This window comes from Bufo bufo, chromosome 5, assembly GCF_905171765.1.
Source record: "Bufo bufo chromosome 5, aBufBuf1.1, whole genome shotgun sequence".
Lineage (NCBI taxonomy): Eukaryota > Metazoa > Chordata > Amphibia > Anura > Bufonidae > Bufo > Bufo bufo.
This window is the reverse complement of record NC_053393.1, coordinates 257,805,678-257,821,283: the sequence shown is the minus strand read 5'-3', so window position 1 is coordinate 257,821,283 and position 15,606 is coordinate 257,805,678. Positions and strand designations below refer to the sequence as shown.

The 15,606-nt window shown below is 43.5% G+C and overlaps 1 protein-coding gene across 1 annotated transcript in view; it reads left to right on the top strand.

The window, feature by feature from the left end:
* Positions 1-15,606, top strand: part of SLC6A19 (solute carrier family 6 member 19) — a 144,098-nt gene that overhangs the window by 36,686 nt on the left and 91,806 nt on the right. Inside the window, exon 2 of the mRNA XM_040432609.1 lies at positions 10,728-10,868. Coding sequence (XP_040288543.1) covers positions 10,728-10,868 — 141 coding nt within the window. The remainder of the gene's footprint in view (positions 1-10,727; positions 10,869-15,606) is intronic.

Below are 15,606 nucleotides of genomic sequence, written 5' to 3'. Positions count from 1 at the left end.
AAAAACCTTCAAGTCATATTTGAAGCCACCAAATACTTACTAGAAGTGCACAAATCGTCCCACAACATGGACAGTGACATACCAGAGGGGGATCAATGGCAAAAATTCCCACAAAAAATATGTATTTTAATCAGGGGGCATTTTTATGCGTCTTAAAGGAAAACTGTCAAAAATGTGCCTTGCTGGAGCCTCGAAAAATTTTGTTTTAGACCACGGGAGTACAGGCCCCAAACATTAGGCAGGCATTCATCGGACAGAAAACATCAAACTATTATGTGGCTGGAGGTACAAATACATGTCAAATACATATATGTTTAAAAGAACTAAAAATATAAAATTGGATTAAAAACATGGCTAACGAAATCCCCCCTCTTGAAAAAAAAACACAAATGATAATAGTTGAAATTCGATAACACGTGGTCGTCACAGGTGTTGAATTCCTCCGTGGCCCCAAACATTAGGCATTCACCAGACAGAAAAGGCCTTTTATGCCGCTGTATTTACATAAAATAGGGACTATTATTTGTTCTGGGTGGTGGCTGATGTGTGGGCTGGCATGAGGAAATTCAATTAAACGTGGTCATCACAGGTGTTGAATTCCTCCTAGATCCATGCCTCATTCATTTTTAGAAATGAGGTAGTCCACACTGTCGTGAGCTAGGCGAGTGCGTTTATTGGTCACAATCCCCCCCTGCTGCGCTGAACGTCCTTTCGGCCAGGACACTCGGTGAGGGGCAAGCCAAGAGTTCCATGGCAAATTGTGCCAGCTCTGGCCACAGATCAAGCCTGCACAACCAGTAGTCAAGGGGATCCTCACTTCTCAGAGCGTCCACATCGGCCGTTAACCCGATGTAGTCGGACACCTGTCGGTCTAGGCATTCCCTGAGGCTGGATCCGGAGGGCGGCTGTCGATGGGCTGCAAGAATGATATCATATCCGAAGTGACCAACACATCTTCAAACCGCCCTCTTCTCGCATGCGCTGTAGGATTGGTACCCACAACTGTTTCTCTGTGGGTGGAAATTCCTCTGCCAGTGTCAAGAACAGCAGAATGCAGTATCTCTCGAAGCAAGGCCTGGAAATGCTGCATTAGGACAGTCCTCTGTGATGCTGGTAACATGTCCGTCATTTTATGTTTGTACCGGGGGTCTAAGTATATTGGCACCCAGTACTGGCCCTTGCCCTTTAAGCTTTTTATACGGGGGTCCCTCTTCAAATACTGGAGCATGAAGGCCCCCATTTGCACTAATTTGGAAGCGGTGGAGAGCCTTGGCTCCTGCTCATCGTCCAGGAGAATGTCGTCCTTGGTCTCCTCCCCCCATCCACAGACAACACAAGGGATCCCAGAAAAGTTTAGACATCTGACGGGAAAGTGGTGTCGCCGCTGAATATCAGCAAGGCGAGTCATGGCCGTGTAAAATCTTCTAAAATGGCCAAAGATCTTCTTGGCCTGCCACAAGACGTCCTGGACCCCGGGGTATTTGGCAACGAATCGCTGCACGACAAAGTTCACGACGTGTGCCATGCACGGCACGTGTGTCATTTTGGGCTGTTTCAGCGCGCTCATCAGATTGGCACCGTTGTCGCACACCACTTTACCAACTGTCAGATTGAGCTGGGTTAGCCACTAATCGACCTGTGACCACAGCGCTGAAAGGAGTGCAGGACCAGTGTGGCTCTTGGCTTCCAGGCACAACAGCCGCATCATAGCATGGCAACATCTCACCTGGCACGTCGAATAGGTTCTGGGGAGCTGGGGGGATGCAGTGGAAGAGGCGGTAGCAGTGGAAAAGGAGGAGTCAGCCGAGGAGGAGATGGAGGATGGAGTAGGAGGAGGAGGAGGAGGAGAAGAGTCAGGCCTGCATGCAATCCGTGGTGGAAACACCAAATCCACATGGGTGCCACGTGTTGCATGCTTGACAGCCATCAGAAGGTTCACCCAGTGGGCAGTAAAAGTTATGTACCTTCCCTGCCCTTGTTTGCTAGACCACGTGTTTGGTCAGATGTATCTTGGCATTGACACTGTGTGCCAGACATACTTTCAATTGCCACTGAACATGGCCACATAGCTCTGGGATGCCCTTCCATTGCGGTGTGCCAATGGCCACAAATTTTCTCCTCCAAGTCCACCAGTTTATCTGGCAGTAGTTGGCGAGCTAGAAGTTCCGACAAGCCGGTGGTCAGGCGTTGGGCAAGAGGGTTATCCGGCGTCATCAACTTTTTACGTTCGAAAATTTGGCCACGGAAGCCTGCCTTTTGCTAGATGAACGCGACAACGGCACAGTGGAAGGTGGAGTGGAGGACAAATGGGAGGAGAGAGCAGAGGGAGAAGAGGCAGGACGTGGAGCGCCAGGAGTGTGGCTTTGTGGGTTCTGACGGTGTTGCTTCCATTGGGCTCGGTGATGGGAGGCCAGGTGCCTTCCTAAGGCGGTCGTCCCTAGGTGAGTGTTGGGCTTATTGTGACTTATGCGTTGACAGCACAGGCTGCAGATAGCAACACTATTGGCTGCAGCGGACATGTTAAAAAAAAAGCCCACACTGTGGAGCCATGTACCGGCATCTTGGGAGCACCAGATGTGACCGTGCATGGTGGATGACTTGCTCCAGATACATTTGCAGTCTGCTTTTTGCCTCCTGTGCACTGCGAGTTCTGCCTACTTCTACCCCCTATCTGCTGCTCTGTCTCTCCCTCTGAACTCCCCTCCTCTTCCTCTCTTGTGGGCACACACGTGACATCGATCGACACTTCATCATCGTCACCTTCACCACCACTGACATTAGAAATCTCGTAGTAGGCAGCAACAGCAGGGACCTTCGTCCTTGGGCTGATATGGGTACTGTCAGACCGCTGGGTGGCGGCCGTTGCTACCTCCTCTTCCGCATCCAATGCCAAGAATGGCTGCGCATCGGTAAGGTCTGGGAATGGATGGGAAAATAATTCCTCTGACTCGAGTGGAGGGGCTATGGTGGTGGTGTCTTTGGGGATGCACACAGCAGAGAGTGAGAAGGGTGCAGATGCGGAAGGCTGAGTGAGCCACTCAATTAACTCTGGTGCATCCTTTGGCGTACAGATGTAGCAGGGTTAACACACAAACTCTTAACTCAAATTTCTTAACTCATCGCAAAGCAATTGAAGGTGTTTGCTTAACGCATTTAGTTTAGGTAACATGTCTCATAAAGCATGTGTGTTAACTCTACTACATCTGTAATCGCACACACCTTCTCCAACTTCCCACTTAGGTTCCCGCCTGGTGCACCTGCCCGACCCCTACCACCCCTGCGGAATGGCCTGCTTCTTCCTCTGCCTGTCATTTTCAAAATGACCCTGTGACAAAGTCCCTATAGAAGAGCAGTATTTGTGGAAGCAGGCATATAGAACCCCTTAATCAGTTTTTTGGGGGGCAACAGGTACCGATGTAGTAGAGTTAACACTCATGCTTTCTGAGATGTGTTATCTAAACTAATCAAACACCTTCAATTGCTTTTCAATGGCTTTTGTTTCAAGATAACACGATTATTTAAGAAATTTGAGTTAGGAGTGAGTGCTAACCCTGCTACATCTGTATATCACTTTATTTGCAATTAGTTGTTCGAATAGCGTTTGTCCCTCTGTATAGCTGCGGTATCTCATCAGAACCGCACACAACTGCTGCACAATAAAAATGCACTATATAGAAAGTATATTATAGGTATATCACACCACTGCCTCCTTTTTTTGGGGGGCAACTGGTATATCACACCAGTTGCAATTAGTTATTCCAATAGCATTTGTCTCTCTGTATAGCTGCGGTATCGCAGCAGAACCGCACACAACTACTGCACAATACAAATGCACTATAATATATGTTCTATGTTAGAAAGTATATTATAGATATATCACACCCCGCAGTATGTCACACCTATCGATAGCACACCTATACCAGTCCTTAAAAGGACTTTTGTAGCCCTATTAGCTAGCGTTTGGTGTCCCTAACAGTCTGTCCCTGCTCCACACAGCAGCCTCTCCCTACACTGGCAAAAGACTGAATGTAAAATGGCGACCAGATCGGGTTTATTTATAGGGTAGGGGGTGTATCCATGTGCTGAAACATCTCAATTGGCTGTCCTGTCCCACCTGATGGATGTGTCATATGGCTCAAAGTTCTGCATAATGCAAAAGAATGTCACTGGCGGACATCGCCATATGTTCGCCTGTTTGGCGAAGCGCGAACGAGCAAAGTTTGCCGCAAAACGACCGCCAGGCGAACCGCAAATCCATCTCTAATCTCCACCATGGGCCGGCCACTCTGGGAGGTCTGTACTAATGTTTTATAACTCCTTTAAGTGTCCCAGAAAGTGTTTGTCATTGTCTCTTCAATGAATATAATCTACAGTTGCTTGTAATAAAGGGAGGACAAGGATAAAAATCAGTTTATAGACAGATGCATCTTCAAGTAGCACTGTGTAAGTACTGCCACAAGTTGAGGGGCATTGTGATCTGCCAGGCAGGGGAGGCATCTTTCCCATAGGCAGTTTTCCCTGCTGTCATTCCCAATCCGATGGTACAAAGCATGTACTCCAGAAATCTGCCCCATTTTTCCTTCTTGTGCTGACTTTCTGTTATCTAGCTTCATTAACTGCAGAGACAATGTGATATATTATTTAAGTAGAAATTATTTTGCTAGTACCCAATTAATTCAACTGTGTTTATGTGGACTATGATTTGCCATAGATCAGTATTGAAGCAAAGCGCTTTACGTTTTTGGACTCCTTTTATCTATGTGCTAATAGAAATTGAGAAAAAATATAAATTAATTTGCCAAGAAATAATATTTGTATATTTAGTGTACTAGATAGTGTACTTTGGTATAATGAAGCCTACAGGGAGAAATACTAGCTAAAATTAACTACCGGTATATGCAAAACTGCATCATAATGCAAAGTATGGACTAGGTCTTTTAACTTGGTAGGTGCAGGCAAATTTCCGCTAGAGATCTCATTGACCTATTTACTGATACTTTGTGTTCTTACATTCACAAAATGAAACTCACAGAAGCTGATAAATATGCATTTTTCAGAATACCATATTGTTTGAAAATGCACAGCAACCTCTTTATGTGCTTATTTTTCTTTTTTAAATCCATTATATATTCATATTAAACACCATATCAAACGTGTAACACTGAGTCACCTGGTTTCTACAGTTCCAATGGTGATGCCAAAATAATCCATAGGTCCAGTTTACTCCATTTGAGCCAAGAAGACAAAAATCTTTTTTCCACCTCCTACAACATCTGCTAGGCTCAAATAGAGTAAATTAGCCTTATGGATTAGGTTGGATGCTACCTATGGATTTGATATCTGAATCTGTAAGCAAGCTATAGAAACCAAGTGACTCAGTGCTACACGTTTGATACTGTTCACTACCGTAGGTTTTTTAGTTTTTTTGTGTTTATATTTTCCTTCCATATCTTCCTTGAGCCATAACTTTTTTCTATTTCTGTTCACATAGCTTATTTTTTGAGGGATAAATGTAGTGGGAAGCGGTAAAAAATTCCAAATGGGGCGGAATTGGAAAAAAAAAAAAAAAACTTTCCTTCTCCGTTTTATGGGTTTTGTTCCCATATTGATTTGTCAGAGGCAAAACTGACCATGCCCTTCATTCTCTGGGACAGTATGATTACAACGATACCCCATATATATAGGTTTTTTTTATGTCTAAATAGTGTAAAAATAAATTTTATTTTGCTGGAAAAAAAATTTTTACATCACCATATTCTGAACGCCATAACTTTTTTATACTTATGTCTGAGCTGTTTAGGGGCTCATTTTTTGCAGGACAATCCATAGTTTTTATTAATACCATTTTGGAGTGTGTGATTTTTCGATCGCATTTTATTACATTTTTTGGGTAAGAGAAGCAATGAGAAAATGTAAAATCAGCCATTTTGACCCTTTTTCCGTTACGCCATTCGCCGTATTCAGCTCCTCTCTGTTGAATAATGATTTCTAGCAGTTCCTGCTAGGGGAATTTCCCACACAGGCTGTGTGTGAGGCTGGCTGCGATTGGTCAAAACTCCTGCTGTGTGTGAGGCTGGCTGTGATTGGTCAAGACTCCTGCCCAGCAACAGTTTAACTCTATGCTTTCTGTTGTTTCTGCTGTGTCATTGAGCTTACCTTACATTATATAATGAATCTTAAATGCATATTATCATTTCTGCTTCTGTGAACACAATATATATATAACAGTTATATGACATCCAAACATGAAGTCACTGTAAATAACTCTGTTTTTGTTTTTTAACACAAACATAGGAACTGTATTAAGGTTATTGGCAGGATTAGCTGTATAAACATATAAGCTATATTAGCAACCTAGGACAGGTCTACATACCCCTTTACCTGGCAGTAGATGCGTCGAATTTATGTAGTGGCGCCAGTCTCTACATAACTTTGGCGTATCCACCGCCTGTCTATATCTACGCCAGCTCCCTTGCTGGCCTAGATTTATACCATTTTATATGGCTAAAACAGTCATAGAAAATGATAAATGAGACAGGCCTGCTGACCCGCCCCTCTTCCACCCACACCACTCCCCCCTTTTAGACCTTTCATGAGCGTAGGAAATAACCTTTTCGCCGCAATCTGTGACAGATACTGTATATGCCAAAAAGTAGTGTATATCTGTTTGTGAATGACCCCCCCAATGTTTTCCTGTGGATTTTGGGGTGGAATACATGTCAAAAGCCACAATGAAAATCTGCTGTATGGACATGCCTTTGTAAGAGAAAAATAAATGTATGAAGAGCTTACTGTCCTTATTCTAACTACAGAATATGCTATTGAGAATGGAGAGACCCTCCTCCACTGTACATGTTGATTGTTAGTGGTGTTTGGACCATCTAGGAACTTACATGTTTTTTATGTTGCAGAATACCTGCATTAGCAGGGGCGTTGCTAGGGTCTCAAAAGATCTGGCGCCCAAGCCCTAATGCATATGGCCCAATTCTCTAAGTCGACCAACCGCCCCCCTCCCCTGCAAACCCTAGCTCTGAAGACATTTTACTGTACTTGCTATACAGCAGCACATACCTCTCACATCCGGTGAGGTCTCCTCTGATGTAGATCTTCTCTGTCATCATCTTCTCCATTCAGTCCAGACGACTTCTCTCAGCCTCCCCGTCTCTGCAGAGTGTAACACACAGATATCTTAGCTTCCTCACTTTTCTGTACCCTCAAATACTATCCTGAAGAAAAATTAGTGCCATACAGATAATCTTCCCCATAGTAATAGTGCTCTTTATAGTTCCACCAATAGTAATACCCTTCTAGAATACCCTCAGTAGTAATACTGCCCTCTACAGTGCCCCCAACAGTGATAGTGCTCCACAAGAGTGCGCCCATTAATAGAAGATCCATCCAGTATTAATAATGCCCTTACAGAGCCTCCAATAGAAATAAGGCCCCCTATTGTTCCCCCAGTGGTAATAAAGCTATCTGCAGACCTCTCAGTAGTAATAAGGCCCCCATAGTGCTCTTAGTAGAAATAATGCAGATCTATAAGTCCCTCCTATAGAGCCCCCAGTAGTAATAAGAACGCCTAATGTCACCTGGATTTAAAATGCCCCCCAGTATTTATAATGCCCCCTACTGTTATAATACTCACCCTGAAGTGCCCCAGTATTTATATCGCCTTCCCTACTGTTATAATGCCCCTACAGTGCCCCCAGTATTTATATCGCCCCCTACTGTTATAATGCTTGCCCTGAAATACCTCCAGTACAGTGGGATGCGAAAGTTTGGGCAACCTTGTTAATCGCCATGATTTTCCTGTATAAATCGTTGGTTGTTACGATAAAAAATGTCAGTTAAATATATCATATAGGAGACACACACAGTGATATTTGAGAATTGAAATGAAGTTTATTGGATTTACAGAAAGTGTGCTATAATTGTTTAAACAAAATTAGGCAGGTGCATAAATTTGGGCACTGTTGTCATTTTATTGATTCCAAAACCTTTAGAACAAATTATTGGAACTCAAATTGGCTTGGTAAGCTCAGTGACCCCTGACCTACATACACAGGTGAATCCAATTATGAGAAAGAGTATTTGAGGGGGTCAATTGTAAGTTTCGCTCCTCTTTTAATTTTCTCTGAAGAGTAGCAAAATGGGGGTCTCAAAACAACTCTCAAATGACCTGAAGACAAAGATTGTTCACCATCATGGTTTAGGGGAAGGATACAGAAAGCTGTCTCAGAGATTTCAGCTCTCTGTTTCCACAGTTAGAAACATATTGAGGAAATGGAAGACAACAGGCTCAGTTCAAGTTAAGGCTCGAAGTGGCAGACCAAGAAAAATCTCGGATAGACAGAAGCGATGAATGGTGAAAACAGTCAGAGTCAACCCACAGACCAGCACCAAAGACCTACATCATCATCTTGCTGCAGATGGAGTCACTGTGCATCGTTCAACCATTCGGCACACTTTACACAAGGAGATGCTGTATGCGAGAGTGATGCAGAGGAAGCCTTTTCTCCGTCCACAGCACAAAAAGTGCAGTTTGAGGTGGGCTAAAGCACATTTGGACAAGCCAGCATCATTTTGGGATAAGGTGCTGTGGACTGATGAAACTAAAATTTAGTTATATGGCCATAACAAGGGGCGTTATGCATGGAGGAAAAAGAACACAGCTTTCCAAGAAAAACACCTGCTACCTACAGTAAAATATGGTGGTGGTTCCATCATGCTGTGGGGCTGTGTGGCCAGTGCAGGGACTGGGAATCTTGTCAAAGTTGAGGGACGCATGGATTCCACTCAGTACCAGCAGATTCTGGAGACCAATGTCCAGGAATCAGTGAAAAAACTGAAGCTGCGCCGGGGCTGGATCTTTCAACAAGACAACGACCCTAAACACTGCTCAAAATCCACTAAGGCATTTATGCAGAGGAACAAGTACAACGTTCTGGAATGGCCATCTCAGTCCCCAGACCTGAATATAATTGAAAATCTGTGGTGTGACTTAAAGAGAGCTGTCCATGCTCGGAAGCCATCAAACCTGAATGAACTAAAGATGTTTTGTAAAGAGGAATGGTCCAAAATACCTTCAACCAGAATCCAGACTCTCATTGGAACCTACAGGAAGCGTTTAGAGGCTGTAATTTCTGCAAAAGGAGGATCTACTAAATATTGATTTAATTTCTTTTTTGTGGTGCCCAAATTTATGCACCTGCCTAATTTTGTTTAAACAATTATAGCACACTTTCTGTAAATCCAATAAACTTCATTTCACTTCTCAAATATCACTGTGTGTGTCTCCTACAAGATATATTTAACTGACATTTTTTATCTTAACAACCAACGATTTATACAGGAAAATCATGATTAACAAGGTTGCCCAAACTTTCGCATCCCACTGTATTTATATTCCTTAGTTTAGTGTCCTCAGAAATTATAATTCCTCAGCCCCTCCACCATACAGTCCCATGTAAATAACATTATTTTCCTTTGCGAGAGTTCCATGTAAATACCATCACACCATCTCTCCAGCCCCCTCAAATATACAGTCCCATGTAAATAACATCACACCATCTCTCCTGCCTTCAATATACAGTCCCACATAAACATCACCTCCTCCCCGGCCGCCTTTAACATACAGTTCCATGTAAAGAACATCACCCCTCCCCAGCCACCTTCAACATAGTCGCATGTAAAGATCACCCCCTCCCCAGCCACCATCAACATACAGTCCCACCCCCCCTTTAATATTTTGTCCCATGTAAACAAACTCCACTCCTCCAGACACCTTCAACATACAGTCCCATGTAAATAAAATCACCCCCTCCCCAGCCACCTCCAACATGCAGTCCCATGTAACTAATATCACTCCCTCCCACAGCTGCCTTCAACATATAGTCCCATGTAAATAAAATCACCGTGCCCCAGCCACCTCCAACATGCATTCCCATGTAAATAACACCCCCCTCAACTTTTAGTCCCATGTAAACAACATCACTCCACCCCACTGTCCCATGTAAATGACTTCCCTCCCTTCAGCCGTAGCATACAGTCCCAGTTAAATAACCACAACTCCCAACATTGCTCTGCCTCTCCCTTCACTTACCTCTCTTCATGTAGCAGACCTCACCACAGCTTCTTCCCAGGAATTCTCTTCACTGCTATACCGTCCTCAAGCGCACTCGTCACATGATGGGGACATCACAGGTCTTTTTCAGCTACTGCATTAAGAACTGATCAGATGGACTGTGATGTCATCACAGGTCCTTCCGCTCTTGCAGGGCATTAGATTCAATTGTATTGCTGTCCTGAGGATGGCAATACAGTTGTATGTATCTGTCAGGCAGTACATTCGGGGCCTGGGAAGAAACATCAGGAGCCCAGGCCCCGAATGTTTTAACCTAGCAACGCCCCTGTGCATTAGTATAAAATGTTGATGTTTTGGAATACATACTATCTGAGCATAAAAGAAGTACTGAATTTACCGGCTATTCCACCACAGTAAGGTTTTTGAATGCAGTTTTGGAATCCAACATCAGGAGTGGACCATAAAAGGAGAGAAAGTATACAAGACAGATATGACTTAATTTTAATTTTTTTTGGCATTCAAAACTGCAAGCACAAATCTGACCATGTGGCCATACCCTATAAGTCACAATTCATGAGATATGCTAATAGGTTACATGATGATCTACAGTTTAACATATACATTATTCTTACTTTTCATTTAGGAGCATTTATGATCCCCTTCCTTATATTGTTGGTGCTTGAAGGCATACCATTGCTACACCTTGAATTTGCAATTGGACAACGTCTGAGAAAAGGAAGTGTGGGAGTCTGGAGTACTATTCACCCAACACTAAAAGGAGTTGGTAAGTTTTATGCCTGCAACAGCACAAAATAACATGCGCTGATCGTTTTAAAACCAGAATTTCACGTTGGCGCAGCCCATACATTTGAATGCTGTACGGAGACGGATCTCCGTACAGCATTCAAACGAAGCGACTTCGGATCTTGGATCTGAAGCGTAATTCACTCAACACTAGGGAGGATTTATGTGAATTGTTTTGTGCAGTTTTGGTGCAGATTTCATGCAGATTTTCCGCCATCCTAAGGGCCCGTTAACATGCTGGATTTTACAGCGTAATTTTGACGCAGACTGCTGCACTGAAATATCACCTAAAGCCCACCAACAGCCACATCCTTTCTGCTTCCCAGGTAGGCAGCACTGATGATTGTGGATTGGTGGCTTAAAGCCACAGCAGTGCCAATAACAAACACGTCCCAACGGCCGTGTGCATGAGCCCTAACTCTGCGCCAGATCCCTTGCTGGCGTAGATTAAGATAATTTTCTATACCTAAAATAGACGTAGGAAATGACAGGCCTGCAACCCCACCCCCTTCCCTACCCATCCCTTTTTAGACCTGGCGTGAACGTCGGAAAAGGGGAAAAAGTTGCAGATTGCGGCGCAAATAACCTTTGAGACGCAATCTGTGACAGATATACGCCAAAAAGTGGCATATATCTGTTCGTAAAAATGCAGTGGTGTAGCGTCGGTTGCCAGCACCCGGTGCAAGCCAAGTATTGTGCCCCCAACCTGTGACCACACCCCTTTTTACAGATAATGCAGTAGATGTCACTTGCAGTCCTATGTAACACCACAGATAATGTAGTAGATGGGTGTGAGGCCCCAGAATTCAGAACACACACAGTGTGACCTGAAGTCTGGGGCCAAGCTTCGGCAGTGTAGGTCAAATTCTATATCCATGCCCCCCCAAAACAGATATTTGGATAGACATTACATACATTGCTATGAAATATACAGGAGAATACAGCACCACATACATCATCCATCCAGTGACCTCTCCTCTGAGGTACACTCTTTCCTCAACGTCTTCATTCGGAGATAGGACCGCCATGATACCTTCTTTCAGCCGCGTCTCGTCTCTGCAGAGTTTCATAGAAAACATTTTTAGATTCCTCACTTTACTATCATTCTCAGATAGCAGACCTCCCCTCCCTCCGTAATGCCCATCAATATAATGCCCTCGGTATAATTCTAATATATAATGGCCCCTCTGTATTATTATTATTATAATGGCCCCTTCTGTAGTATTATTGTAATAATGGCCCCCTCTGTAGCATTATAGTAACAATTATGGCCGCCTCTGTAGTATTATTGTAATAATTATGGCCCCCTTTGTATTCTAGTAATAATTATGGCCCCCTCTGCATTATAGTAAATTATGGCCCCCCTCTGTATTATGGTAGTAATAATGGCCCACCTCTGTACTATGGTAGTAATAATGGCCCCTTGCTATATTATAGTAGTAATAATGGCCTCCTTTGTATAATGCTCCCCTATAGTGCCCCCATTATGGCCTGCCTATTAAAAAAAATCTATAAATACTTACCTCTCTTCATTGCCTCTTGTAACCTGTGTTCGGCATCCTGGCGCAGGCGTTCAAGAACACATCACCGTGAACTCCTGGCCACGTCATCACGTCATCTCGTGAGACCTGGCGCAGGAGGTCATGGTGAGGTAATCGAGATCTCCTGCGTCGCTCTACTGACTTATAGGCTTCAGGTCACTAGCCTGATATAGGCTCCCGTGGTCCTCATTGAAGTGCTTGCTGCCTGGTGCCCCCTGCAATTTTGCACCCGGGGCAACGGCCCCTACGCCTCGCACGCTATGCCACTGCGTAAATGACTCCCCCTTCCCCCCCGCATGTGTTAGCCACTGCATTCAAACGAATGGAACTGCAATAAAAATCATAGCAGGCTGGATTCACAACTGACTGAAAATCCAGTGGGAAAAACGCATGAAAAATCACAACAAAACCACATCTATTACATGTGTTTTTTGTTTTGTTTTTTTTTTAACCATGAAAAGATCTGCAGATTTCACCCTCTTCATTTGGTTTTGGCTTACAAATAATGCCACAATAAGGCCTCTTTCACACGGGCGAGATTTCTGCACGGGTGCAATGCATGAGGTGAACGCATTGCACCCGCACTGAATCTGGACCCATTCATTTCTATGGGGCTGTGCACATGAGCTGTGATTTTCACGCATCACTTGTGCATTGCGTGGAGATCGCAGCATGCTCTATTTTGTGCATTTTTCACGCAACACAGGCCCCATAGAAGTGAATGGGGCTGCGTGAAAATCGCAAGCATCCGCAAGCAAGTGCGGATGCCGTGCGATTTTCATGCATGGTTGCTAGGAGATGATCAGGATGGGGACCTGGTTATTATTTTCCCTTATAACATTGTTATAAGGGAAAATAATAGCATTCTTAATACAGAATGCTTAGTAAAATAGTGATAGAGGGGTTAATAAAAATAAACAAATATTTTAACTCACCTTAATCCACTTATTCGCGCAGCCCAGCTTATCTTCTGTCTTCTTCTTTGATGATCTGTGAGGAAAAGGACCTGTGGTGACATCACTGCGCTCATCACATGGTCCGTCACATGATCCATCACCATGGTAGAATCTGATTGCTATAGGCAACTAAACCAGTTCTACTTTAGAGCCAATTTTCCTCATTTTAGGCGTCAAAAATGCCTTCCCAACTCCAATCAGGCAATCAGAATAAATTGTTTGTGATGTTTTTCTTTTTGGCCCAAAAACCCTCAAAAACTGTTTGTTACTCAGCAGTTTTTTTAGCCTTTTGTTACAACGTTTTTTGATGTGTGGTGTTTTACCACCTGGCGGTTTTAATGGGGTTTTGTATGCCTAGCATTTTTTTAAATTAGAAAGTACCGTATGTGGTTATGTAATGTCACTTAGGCCTCTTGCACACAAACGTATTTTCATTCCGTTTCCGTTCCATTTTTTTGCGGACCGTATACGGAACCATTCATTTCAATGGGTCCACAAAAAAAATGGAAGGTACTCCGTGTGCATTCCGTTTCCATATTTCCATTCCGCAAAAAAACAGAACAGGTCCTATTATTGTCCGCATTACGGACAAGGATAGTACTGTTTTAATAGGAGTCAGCTGTTCCTTTCCGGAAAATACGGAATGCACACGGATCTCATCCGTATTTTTTGCAGATCCTTTTTTGCGGACCGTGAGCAAGAGACCTTACTCTTAAGAGCTTAGAGAGGAAAAAAAATGCATTTATAAAAATGCAAAAACGCCAACACACTTTTTTTTATAATTATATATATATATATATATACACACACACACACAGTTGCAAGAAAAGTATGTGAACCCTTTGGAATGATATGGATTTCTGCACAAATTGGTCATAAAATGTGATCTGATCTTCATCTAAGTCACAACCATAGACAATCACAGTCTGATTAAACTAACACACAAAGAATTAAATGTTACCATGTTTTTATTGAACACACCATGTAAACATTCACAGTGCAGGTGGAAAAAGTATGTGAACCCCTAGACTAATGACATATCCAAGAGCTAATTGGAGTGAGGTGTCAGCCAACTGGAGTCCAATCAACGAGATGAGATTGGAGGTGTTGGTTACAGCTGCCCTGCCCTATAAAAAAAAAAAAAAAACAACACACCAGTTCTGGGTTTGCTTTTCACAAGAAGCATTGCCTGATGTGAATGATGCCTCACACAAAAGAGTTCTCAGAAGACCTACAATTAAGAATTGTTGACTTGCATAAAGCTGGAAAGGGTTATAAAAGTATCTCCAAAAGCCTTGCTGTTCATCAGTCCACGGCAGGGGCGTACATAGAAATCACTGGGCCCCATAGCAAAAATCTGAATTGGGCCCCTTAACCCCGCCCACTACCCACCATGTCCCCGCCTACTTCCTGACCTGGCTCCTCCCATGCCACACCCCCATTAAATACATTTATACATGACCTACAGAAACTGTTAGGGATAAACATTTTTATTTTATTATTAACCAACTTTGTTGCAGTAACGTATAAAATGTGCATATATTTTCCAATAAGGATTTGTTCTGTGAAATTTTTTGTAATTATGTATACGGAACTATATGGGGGCTCAAATTTTGCGGGGCGATCTGAACTTTCCATTGATACCATTCTGGGGTGTTTATGACTTTTTGATCACTTTTTATTTAATTTATTGTGGAAAAGGAAGTGACCAAAAACAGCTAATCCGCCTTTTGGACTTTTTTTTCTGTTTTGCTGTTTGCCATATGGGGAATATTTTTTTATATTTTCATACAATGGGCGTGTCACTTGCCAGGCTTTAGCAGAGTGGGCACAGGACAGTGGACACAGGGCGCAATATGTATGCCACACAACTGAGCGAGTGCAGGGCAGGAGCACATACACATCACTCCTCCTGCCTCTGTCCACTGTGCTAAAGCCGGACGTAAGTCATCCCCCACATCTTAACCTAACTTGCTACCTGCACCATTTTGTCATCACTTCTCTTAGGGCTCTTTCACACCTGCGTTCTTTTCTTCCGGCAAAGAGTTCCGTCGTCGGGGCTCTATGCCAGAAGAATCCTGATCAGTTTTATCCCAATGCATTCTGAATGGAGTGAAATCCGTTCAGGATGCATCAGGATGTCTTCAGTTCCGGAACGGAACGTTTTTTGGCCGGAGAAAATACAGCAGCATGCTGCGCTTTTTGCTCCGGTCAAAAATCC